Here is a 12,777-nt window from a genome sequence, read left to right on the forward strand (position 1 = left end):
TTCGCTGTTAGCCACTTTTCTCAAAACTTGTATGAAGTTGTTAAGGGATCAGTAGGTGGTAGAAGGGCTCTAGGAGCTCATTGAAAATTGTACGAGAAAAAATAAGATTCCTTCATAACAGCGCATTGTGAGGAAACTAAGTAAACACAAGAAGCAGATCGGGCGCAAGATGAGGTTAACCTTGCAGATCAGGGAGTATGGAATGGACCAAGTCATCCTGGATTTGGGTTCTAATGCGAATGTACTGCCTAAGAAGACATGGGAAAGGATGGGAAGACCTGTGCTACAATGGTCTCCTATACAGCTACGCATGTACAATCAACAAAAGATCATTCCTATGGGGCACCTATACAAGGTAATAGTGGACACTGAAGGAGCGAGTGCATTAGCTGACTTTGAGGTAGTTGGAATACCGAATGACAGTAATCCTTACCCTGCGCTACTAGGAATTGATTGGGCATTCAACATGGATGTGGTGATTAATCTTAAGAAGAAAAGGATGACATTTGAGAAGAAGGTGCTCAAGGTTATTGTGCCACTGGACCCTGCTGAAGGAGCATGCTACACTGAATTGGTCCGCGATTATGTGGAAGATGATGATCTAGATCAGATATACAAGATAACTATGCACGATGAAGATTGGATCAATCCCACTGAAGATGGGCGGTTCGCATGGGATAGGGACAACTCCTGTACCTCAGACTTAGATGAAGAGGTCGAACACTAGAAGAATTGGTTACATGAAGTCTCTATGCTACGTTGCAATATGATGACAAAATTGTTGCGATGCGTATCTACGGAGGTAAGAAATATCTCGCATTATGATGGTTTGAATGATGTTAATCTCTTTTTGGATGAGTTTGAAAGGGAGGTTCCTGAGGAACATCGATTCCAGGCACTTGAATTGGCACTACGCACTACGCTTGCCCGTTGGTGGGGTACGCATAAGGAAAGCTTCACTAACTGGAGGGAATACAAGTGGATGATGAAGTTGAGGTTTGGATATGCTAATACCTGGATGATTAAGAAATATAGTGGAAAGGATGATACGTGTGATCATTTGGCACGGTGGATTAAAGCTTGGGGAGAAGAGCCACAGCCAGAATGGGTACATATCTTCTGTCATACCCTCGATACTATCCCAATGAATTGGTATTTGGAAACAGAGCTATGCCATGGGACGGTCGAATGGGACATCTTGAGGGAGAGCTTCTTATTAACTTTCAGCTTTGAGGATGGATTCGAGTGCATTGATGAAGCGCTCCAGGAAATTAAGGTCGCTATCTTTAGAACACCTGAAGAGCTGGTAGAATGGGTTCAACCAGACTGGAGTACCCAACTGCGCCATGCGCTGGAATGCTACAATGTGACTGTAGAAGAAGAAGAAGATGATCCGCGAAAAATCAATATTCCAGAGACTGAAGGATAACGTGAGATTGAAGGACCTAAAGCAGAGAACCCTGATATATCAAAACCTTTGAAGACCAAGCAAGTAAACATTGGATCTGAAACACAACCTAAGTTTGCAAACATAGGAGATTACTGGGATGAAGATACAATTGATAAAGTTGAGGAGCTGATGTGTGAATACCAGGACTTGTTTCATACCAAGTTCTCAAACCTGAAGGGAATAGTAGGGGATCTGGGAGTAATGAAGATCATTTTAAAGCCCGATGCGAAGCCCGTGAAATAGAGACCTTACTAGTTGAATCCCAAGTATAAGGAAAAGGTGCACAAAGAGCTAGACAAAATGCTGGAAGCAGGAATTATTGAGCTAGTAGAAGAATCTGATTGGGTGAGCCCTATGGTAGCTCAGGAGAAGAAGCAGCAGGGTGAATTATCCAAAATGGATTCAGTTTTGCCTCCAGATCAAAGTCTTCAAATGCAGATGAAAGTGGTATCAAGTTGAAGTGTTTGTCAAACTCAACGGTGTGAATGGCGCATAAATCCGAGTTCGGATGAAGAAGTTAAGGCCAGTCAAAGTTTCAAGGCAAACTAGGGAAAAAAGAGGGAAAGTCAAATTCAAAGTCAAACAGTCAACGGTCAACCCAGGGTGATGTCAGCAGGACACGTGTCATCCCGGGAATGCACCATATGTCCAGGGTGATGTCATCAAGGTTGATGACGTGTCGTGATTTGATTGGTTGAAACGGGCCAATCCGGGGCTGACACATGGCAACCCGGATTTGCCCAATATTGGCATGCAATCCCAAAATTTTGGGGGTCAGGGATGATCGAACCCCTAACCTCCCAGAAACACTGAGACTTCGCCAAATTCCGCGCACCGATTGGGCTACATTTTGGATCTTGGTAACTGAAGGGATGATATTGTATTTATTGTTTCGGGTGTTGACCGCCGGAAAAGGGCCGAATGGTTAGGGTCAACCCCACGACCACCAATCCCTTAGCATTTAATGTATGTTGTAACCGCCAGACTCACCATAACCAAAACCATGCACCACAACACATATAACATATGTCAATACAATGTATCAAATCCCACATTCACCGTGGAGTTAAACCAACCATGATATATATAGATATATCATATATATATTACGCAACAGTCAAAGGGATATGTGGCGGAAGGGTCGAGCAGAGGTTTCAAACCGCCGACCTTCCAAAACACTTATATAAACAGTGCTTTAACACAAGTCCACTAGCCAAACCCGCAACACCAACAGCGTGCTTTCCAAAGCAGTTTTTGCAGGCAGAGGTGGTTTTGTGCAGTGGAAAGGCGTTTTTTGCAGATGTATGGTGGTTTTTGACTTTCCATGGGGTTTGGAAGTCACTGTAACCAAATATGGCCAAGTTTATACTCGTTTGACTCGAAATTTCGAGCTGGACGCAGTGGTGATGTCCATTTTCTCATTTGAGACTCTGTTTTTGAGCTCATGCCTGTAACAGCATATTGAAGACAAAATAAAGAGGTCAGCACTGGAAGAAAAAGGACCAGGAGACGTAGCTAGAAAGTCTGGTGAACTCCTTTATTAAATTTGGTTGTGTTGATGTGTTTAAATATGTTTTCAAATTATTCATGTGTTTATGTTATTCACAATCTTTTCAATCCATTGTACTAAGTAACATAAGCGAATTCACACATAATCTATAATAACTTTTTCAATAATGGATCAAGTGGTATCAGAACAACAAGGTTTTTAAGGTTTGACAAGTTTGTGTGGAGATTTGAATGCTTACTAGGTTGGGGCTCAAACGAGGTGACGGAGTTGAAGCAAATCCAGAAATTGGAAGGGTCTTTTCACAAAGAAGGATGGCATCTGAAACTCCACTTCGGTCAGAATCCCAATTCTTGGATAGTTTCATGATGATACGTGCCATGGTGGAAGAGATGTATCATGATTTAAAAAGGGTAAAGGTGAAGGCACTTCATCACCTAAACCAGACAAAGGAGCAGAGGAACCTTTTCTTTTTACTCCTCCAGATAAAGAAGATAAAGGAAAGGGAGAAAATCCTCCTCCATCTCCTCCCTCATCACCATCATTGTCATCATCATCGTCTTCTTCTCATAAAACTAGTTCTTTTAAGAAGAAGAAAAAGAAAGCCTCTTTGATCAAATTAGATGTAAAATTTGATTTGCCAATTTATGATGGAGAACTTAATGCTGAAAAGCTTGATATTTGGATAAGGCAAATTGATGTATATTGCAGGGTGCAGAAAGCTGATTTAGAAAGAAAGAAGATCCATCTTGCTAACCTTCGACTTGGAGGAACCGAACTTGTATGGTGGGAAGGCAAGACACAAGCAGATCTCCAAAAGCATGGTAAAATCATTTCAACTTGGAATGAATTCATTTCTGCTATTAAAAATCAATTTCATCCATTGGCTTATATGCAACAAGTAGTGATGAGTTGGCAAACACTACGTCAATTAAAAGGTTAAAGTGTTCAAAGTTATACTCAGGAATTCCATAAGAGAGCTTTAACATTAGGCATTTCATTAGACTCACCAGAAACATTGTTGAAATACATAGGTGGTCTTCATATTTATTTGAGGCATACCATACTTATGTTTAATCCAACTAGCTTAGATGATGTATTTGTTCAAGAAACTCATCTAGAAGCTAGAGGTAAAAATGTAACCCTAGATGTTGGGAAATCATCCAAACCTATTGAAAGCAAGAATAAAGGCAAGAAGAAACTTAAGTGGAAGGAGAAGAAAACAAACAATGTGAAGAAAGATAAACCTTAATGCACTCATTGTAAGAAGGAAGGACATGATGAGGCACATTGTTGGTCTTTGCATCCGGAATTAAAGCCTAAGAAGTTTGGAGGTAAAGAGCGAAAGAATGTTGCTACTATTCAAAAGGACTTGGGATCAGATTTAGGTGACGAGACAATGGTATAGCTACATGTATAAAAGGTAAAGATTCTAAAGCATCTACAAGTACTTCTTCACATTTTGTTGATAATGGTAATGATGAGAGGAAAAGAAATGAGCTATTTCACATAAGAGTCATTTCCAAGCATACTAAAATTGATACTTTATTTGATAGTGGGTCACAAGTTAATTTGATTTCTAAAGCAATTGTAAAGAAGTTGCGTCTAGGAACAAGACCTCATAAAAAGCCATATCCATTAGGTCGGGTGTGTGATAAAACTAAACTACAAGTTACGAAACAATGTAAACTTCGTTTTGCTATTGGGTCAAAGTTTGTAGATGAGGTTGAGTTAGATATAGTCCCATTGGACATATGTGGAATTGTATTAGGAAGTCCATACTTGTACGATGGAAATGTTATATACTATCGAACTGAAAATAAGTACCAACTCACTAAGGATGGAATTGAATATATTGTAAGGGCTCATAAACTCAAAGATAACTTCTCTTTCATAAATTCAGGACAGATGAAAAGAATTGTAAATGCAAGTAAACAATTTTACTTATGATTGTAAAAGCAAAGGATATTGATAAATCTGATGCATTCCAAGGTTGTAATCCTAAACAAAAAGCAGATCTAGTTAAAGTTGTAGAGCTGAGGCTTCTGTGATCCATAACAAGTTTGCGAGAGATTTTTCGGCGAAAATCACATGAGAAAAATCTCTCGCAAACTAGTTAAAGTTGTTTCCGATTATAATATTCTGTTTCAAGAACCTATAGGGCTTCCACCCAAGCGAGAGATAGAACATGAGATTTATTTGCAGCAAGATGCTCCACTACCTAACATTGGAATGTATAGGTTATCAGCTCTAGAGAATGCAGAAATAAGGAAGCAGGTACAGGAGTTGCTCGATTAAGGATTTATTCAACCAAGCACATCACCGTGCGGATCACCTATTGTGTTAGTGCGAAAGAAATACAGTTCGTGAAGGATGTGCATTCATTTAGAGCATTAAATAAAATCACAATAAAGAATTGTTATCCTCTTCCTCATATTGATGATTTGCTATATCAGTTAAAAGATGTAGTTTACTTCTCTAAATTGGACTTGCGAAGCGGCTACCATCAGATTAGAGTTGCAGAAAAGGATGTTTGGAAGGCTGCTTTCAAAACGAAGCAAGGACTCTATGAATGGATGGTTATGCCTTTTGGCTTAACTAATGCTCCAGCTACATTCATGTGAGTCATGAATGATGTATTTAGACCATTCATTGATGATTTTGTAATAGTCTATTTAGATGATATTCTTGTTTTTAGTAGAACATGGGATGAACATGTAAAGCAGGTTTTAGATGTCTTGAAAAGAGAAAATATCTATGTAAAACTATCAAAATGTGAATTTGGCAGAACATCTTTAAATTATTTGGGTTATATTGTAGGGGGTGGTGAATTGAAGATAGATCCCTCTAAGGTCGAAGTCATTGTAAATTGGCCTAAGCCCAATATTGCTACAGAAGTTAGAAGTTTCTTAGGGGCAGCGCAATATTGGAGAAAGTTTATTGCTAACTTTTCTTTGATTGCAGCTCCTTTACATGCTTTGACAAGTGTGAAACAGGTGTTTCAGTGGGGAGGAAATGATCTGATAATGAGATCTAAGATAATTAATAAGGTATTATAGACTTATGTGCATGGATTAGTCTATGTCATTATATGCAATGGATCGATAAGATTGTGAAATGCACAGACAATGAAGCAGTAACAAAACATAATAGATAACACATGACACAACAAATTTAATAAGGAGTTCACCCAATACTCCTGGGCTACATCTCCTGGTCTAGCCTTCAGTGGTGGCCTCTCTATTATGTCTTCAAGCAAAGTTTTGTTTACAACAATGAGCTCAATTTGAGCCTCACACACAACAGAATATAGCAATAAGAGTTTACTTGAACCTCTCAAGTTCTCTATGAGTACAGACTCCCCTAATGCTCTCTGTCCCAACTCTGTCTTGGCATTTTCCTGAATACTGCCCTCTCCCATTATGCTCTATGTCTGTGGCTTTTAAAGCCAACTACACTGCCTATTCGTTTCACATCCTCGGCTCTCAGTCTCCTCGGCCTCTGAATGCTTAGAATCCCTCTGCCAGCATTATTCAATCATTGTTTAACATATGGAGGGGAGGTGGCCACCTATCCATAATGCCAGAGTGCCCGGGTCTCTGAAATTCTTAAGATAGCCGCGCTCTGTTAAAACACAGGGAAATGCATTTGAAACGGAGAAATCCGCCAAAAATTCATATATTGGACTTTAAAAGTCCTTAAATATGTTTCATTTCTCTATCGGGTCCGTTCATAGATCGGCAATAGCATATCGGATTATCAGGCCCGTAATATCGCTACCCTGATGGGTATCAGCCCCGCTCTACTGTATAATTCTGATGCGATGTGGTGATGCGATATATCACAATCACTCATCACAACAACCCTCGGCCATTATAAAGCGCTCCTCTGCATGCTCCGACAGTGATCCCGTGATGTGATATGGGTCGTCGATCTGCGCGCTTGATCGACGGTCCAGATTCACTCTGCCATTCGCTCATCACAAATTATATATATAAAGCGCCGATCCACACCAATAGTCTTCGCCGATTGCGATTTCCCGATCCGATCTGGACCGTTGATTGGCCAGATCGGACAGCTACTGTGAATCACTTATTCCGCCTGCAATTACTCTATTTTTTTCACAATTTCACGGGTTTTGGGCTGCCTGATAGTTTTCCGCCCAGCTAAGGGTGTCCCCTTTATGATATTTTCGATCCTTTTAAAGGATTTTTGGCTTTGGCATGATTTTTAATAGTTTTATGAAGACTTAGAGGCATTCTTGGATCCATTTGGATCAGGCAAACAGCAAAAAGCCTTCGACACATTAAAAGAAAGGATCAGTACAGCGCCAGTACTATCACTACCAGATCTTCAACATCCATTTGAGATCGAGACAGATGCAAGTGAATATGCCATGGGGGCAGTGTTGATGCAGCACGGAAAGCCTATATGCTTTCATTCTGAGACATTCACATCAGCAGTAGTTAACTATCCTACATATGATAAAGAATTATATGCATTAGTTCAGAGTGTTAAAAAGTGGAAACAATACATAATGGGTAAAGAAACAATCATACAGACAAATCATCAACCACTTCAATATTTACACTAGAAAACTAAATTGCAACAATCATGTCATTACCGGGGGATGGGTTTCCTACAGCAATTTCATCTTATTATCAGATATAAGAAGGGCATACATAATAAGGTTGCAGACATGTTATCAAGACCAATTATAAATGCATCCACAATACTTAAGCATAATTCAGTAATTCATGAAAGTTACATTGAACAATATGCTCAAGACATAGATTTTAAGGATGTATATGCAACTTTAAATCATGGCAAGCAGGTAGAAGAATTGGATTATTACATAAAGGACAAACTCTTATATCATTTGGGAAAGTTATGCATTCCACAAACTGAAAGAGTTAATATAATTCAAGAAGCACATACTTCTCTCATATCAGGTCATTTTGGTGTAAGTAAAACAGTTGCACAATTACAAAGATTCTGCTATTGGCCACGAATGAATGAGACAATTTCTAGATATATTAAAGGATGTACTATGTGTGCTACAAGCAAGCCAAGTAATAGAAAATTAGGCTTGTATACTCCATTACCAATTCCTTCTCGTCCTTGGGAAAGTGTTTCCATGGATTTTGTTGGGGGATTGTCAAAGTCCAGAAAGAGTCATGATTATTTGTATGTAGTTGTGGATAGGTTCAGTAAAATGTGTATTTTGACACCATGTAATAAACAGGTCACAGCTGAACAAACTGCAAAGTTGTTCTTTCAAAATGTATGGGTTCATTTTGGGTTACCCACTTCTATTATATCCGATCGAGATTCTCGATTTGTCGGGAAATTTTGGTCAAGTCTATGGGAGTTAATGGACACAAATTTAAAGAAGAGCACGGCATTTCATTCGCAAACAAATGGTCAGACAGAAGTGGTCAACAGGACAGTGATACAGTTGCTTCGAGAATATTGCAGCAAGCATCCCAAACTTTGGGATGAGCATTTGTGTTATGTGCAGCATGCTTACAACCATGCAAAACATTCTTCTACTCAGAGATCTCCTTTTGAGACTTGTTTTTGTCTTATACCAAAGTCTCCCTTGGATTTTTTCTTTGGTAAAGACATAGCAATTAATGGACACAGTGATGTGGACAAAGCGACCAAGTTTATTGAACAAATCCAGGAAATTCACCAGGCAGTATAGGAACAGCTGGAAAGAAGCGAAGCAAAGTATAAGGCACGGCATGACAAGCATCGAGTTGAGCATAGTTTTCAAGTTGGTGATCAATTCTGATTGTACATCAACAAAGAAAGACTACAAGGGGAAGGTAAAAATTTGAAACCAATTAGATATGGTCCTTTCAAAATACTTGACAAAATTGGTGAAAATGCTTTCCACCTAGATCTACTAGCTTATATGCAGATCTATTCCATTGTAAATGTTGAAAACTTGTGATTGTATGAGCCTTCGTTGATTTAAGATCCTGAAGAGCAAGGTCAGCTACCTTCCATTGAAGATCTTCTGCCCGAGTATCTCAATGAGCTACAGGAGGACACAGTTCTTGACAGGAGGATAAGAACTTCGCGACGGGGAAATGTTGAGTATCTTCGAGTTGGAATCAAAGGTACAAATCCAAGTAAAGCACGATGGATAGAGATCGGAAAAGTGAAGGAAATTTATCCTCACATACTCGATAGCTAAAACCAACTTTTGGTGGTCCAAAAGCTTCTAATGGGGAGGAGCGATCCAAAATGGATTCAGTTTTGCCTCTAGATCAAAGTCTTCAAATGCAGATGAAAGTGCGATCAAGTTGAAGTGCTTATCGAGACGATTCCAACGGTGTGAACAGCGCATAAATCTGAGTTCAAATGAAGAAGTTAAGGCCAGTCAAAATTTCAAGGAAAACTAGGGCAAAAAGAGGAAAAGTCAAAGTCAAAGTCAAACAGTCAACGATCAACGATCAACCCTGGGTGATGTCAGTAGGACACGTGTCGTCTTAGGAATGCACCATATGTCCAGGGTGATGTCATCAAGGTTGATTACGTGTCGTGATTTGATTGGTTGAAACAGGCTAATCTGGGGCTGACACGTGGCAGCCGGGATTTACCCAATATTGGCATGCAATCCCAAAATTTTGGGGGTCAGGGAGGATTGAACCCCTAACCTCCCAGAAAGGCTGAGACTTCACTGGATTTCGTGCATAGATCAGGCTACAGTTTGGATCTTGGTAACTGAAGGGATGATATTGTATTTATTGTTTCGGGTGTTGACTGCCAGAAAAGGGTCGGATGGTCGAGGTCAACCCCACGACCGTCGGTCCCTTAGCATTTAATGTATGTTGTAACTGTCGGACTCACCATAACCGAAACCATGCACCACAACACATATAACATATGTCAATACAATGTATCAAATCCCACATTCACCGCGGAGTGAAACCAACCATGATATATATAGATATATCATATATATATATATATATATATTACGCAATAGTCAAAGGGATATGTGGCGGAAGGGTCGGGCGGAGGTTTCGAACTGCCGATCTTCCAAAACACTTATATAAATAGCACTTTAACACAAGTCCGCTAGCCAACATACCAAGCGGTGGAGCTTGGTATTCCATCCGCCCAAATTTTATATATTGTTATGCAGGTGCCAAACCCGCAACACCACCAGTGTGCTTTCCAAAGCGGTTTTTGCAGGCAGAGGTGGTTTTGTGCAGTGGAAAGGCAGTTTTTGAGGGTGTATGGTGGTTTTTTACTTTCTAGGGGATCTCGAAGTCACTGTGTCCAAATATGGTCGAGTTTATACTCGTTTGACTCGAAATTTCAAGCTGGACGCGGTGGTGATGTCCATTTTCTCATCTGAGACTCTGTTTTTGAGCTCATGCCTGTAACAACATATTGAAGACAAAATAAAGAGGTCAGCACTAGAAGTGAAAGGACCAGGAGACATAGCCAGAAAGTCTGGTGAACTCCTTTATTAAATTTGGCTGTGTTGATGTGTTTAAATGTGTTTATGTTATTTGCAATCTTTTCTATCTGTTTTACTAAGTAACATAAGAGAATTCACACATAGCCTATAATACCTTTTTCAATAATGGATCAGTGAAATTAGAATATGCGTAGACCTGAGGAAGCTCCATGATGCATGCGTTCATGACCCATTTCCAACACCATTTGTGGACGAATTTTTGGAGAATGTTGGAGGGTAGGAAGCTTATTCGTTCAATGATGGGTTCTCAGGGTATCATCAGATTAAGATCACGTTGGAGGACCACAGCAAGATGACCTTCACAATGGAGTAGGGATGCTTCCAATGCATAGTGATGCCATTCAGACTGAAGAATGCGCCAGCAATGTTTTCAAGAGTTGTAATTGCAACATTGAAAGAATTCATCCATAAATTCTTGGAAGTGTATTTTGATGACTGGACTGTGTTTGGGTTGGTAAAATGCCATGTTGAAAGTCTATGCCTCATGTTGGATACTTGTCGCAGATACCAACCAAATTTCTCTAAATTTGAAGAAATGTATCTTTTGTGTGCCTTATTGGATATTATTAGGTCATATGGTCTGCAAGCAAGGATTAACGGTAGACCCTACGAAGATAGTAGTGATTGTCAATTTAGAAGCTCCGAAGAATGTAAAGCAGTTGCGCACAATGTTGGGGCAAACTAGTTACTATAGAAAGTTCATCAAAGCTTATGCATAGATAACCATGTCGATGGAGAAATTATTGAAGAAGGACGTGACCTTCTGATGGGATGAAGAGTGTTAGCGCAGTCTGGATGTGTTAAAGGAAAATATGGTGACTACACCCATTTTGGTATTTCCAGACTGGAATAAAGAATTTCTTGTTCACATGGATGCCTCTTGTATCGCGTTGGGTGTGGTATTGACCCAGCCAGGCGAAGGCAAGATAGATCACCCTATAGCCTTCGCGAGCCAGAAACTGTCAAAGGCTAAGAAGAATTATTCAACTACAAAGCGCAAAGGATTGGTGATGGTCTACACGCTACATAAGTTTCGACATTACCTGTTGGGTGCACATTTCAAAATGTATACAGATCACTCCACTCTCAAGTACCTGGTCAACAAGCCTGTGTTGGGGGGAAGATCTGTAGATGGTTATTGATGTTTCAAGAATATGATTTTGAAGTGATTGTAAAGCCTGGATGGTTGAATGTGGGACCAGATCATTTATCCCAGATTGAGACATCTGAAGAACTAACTAGTTTGGAAGAAGGGTTTCCGGATGCATATATCTTTGTTGTACAATTCGCAGATGATCACTTTGCTGATATAATTCAGTTTCTAACTACTGGCACAACCATAGAAGGATATTCTACCCAGCAGAAGAAGGAATTAGTGGTCCGCGCTTCCTACTTTTCTGTGATTGCGTGACACTTGTATAAGATGGTTCTTGATGAAATACTGGGCCGATATGTTCCAGAGTTTGAACGATTTAGTATCCTCACTAAAGCACATGGAGGAGTGGTGGGAGGACACTATGCAGGTAGAGCGACTGCGCACAGGATTATGGTGGCCAATGCTACATAAGGATTCTAAGGCATATTACAAGGCATGTGATGCATGTCAGAGGACGGGAAATCCATCACGAAGGGATGAATTTCCCTTGAATCCTCAGATTTCATTATAGGTGTTTGACAAATGGGCGATTGACTTTGTGGGTCCAATACAGTCCCCAAGGAAGAAGACTGTCGCGCGGTATATTATTAGTGTGACTAAATACTTGACGAGGTGGGCAAGAACAATTGGTGAAGGATTGTAGTGTCACTACAGCCGCAAATTTCCCATTTGAGTATGTCTTGACAAGTTTTGGGTGTCCTAAGATACTGATGAGTAATATGGATACACACTTTCTGAATGAAACTATTGTTGTAATGCTTGAAGAATTTCAAGTTTATCATTAGAAGAGTACACCCTATCATCCTCAAGCAAGTGGTATGTTGAAGCATTCAATAAAATCTTGGAGAACGCATTGACGAAGGTTTGCAATGCATGCAGAAACGATTGGGATGTGTGCATACCAGCAGTCCTATGGGCATATAGGATGACGTGTAAAAAGTTGACTAAACAAACCTCGTTCAAACTAGTCTATGGGATAGAGGTTGTGATGCCTATGGAGTATATTGTGTGGAGCTTGCGAATTGCAACATTAAGTGATATGGCAGATTGTTAAACTATGGAGGAACGCGTCGCACAATTGATGGAATTAGAAGAAGGCTGATTTCTAGCAAGATTTCACTAGCAGGAGCAGAAGGAGTGCGAGAAGGCCTGACATGATCGAC

General features: G+C 40.0%; 1 protein-coding gene across 1 annotated transcript in view; it reads left to right on the top strand.

The window, feature by feature from the left end:
• The first annotated feature begins 337 nt into the window (after window positions 1-337).
• Window positions 338-12,777, top strand: part of LOC149253026 (uncharacterized) — a 52,171-nt gene continuing 39,731 nt past the window's right edge. The window contains exons 1-2 of the mRNA XM_089454345.1: window positions 338-666; window positions 868-1,108. Coding sequence (XP_089310471.1) covers window positions 338-666; window positions 868-1,108 — 570 coding nt within the window. The remainder of the gene's footprint in view (window positions 667-867; window positions 1,109-12,777) is intronic.

Source organism: Pinus tabuliformis, chromosome 7, assembly GCF_031772625.1.
Source record: "Pinus tabuliformis cultivar Carrire ecotype Pingquan chromosome 7, CPIR1, whole genome shotgun sequence".
Lineage (NCBI taxonomy): Eukaryota > Viridiplantae > Streptophyta > Pinopsida > Pinales > Pinaceae > Pinus > Pinus tabuliformis.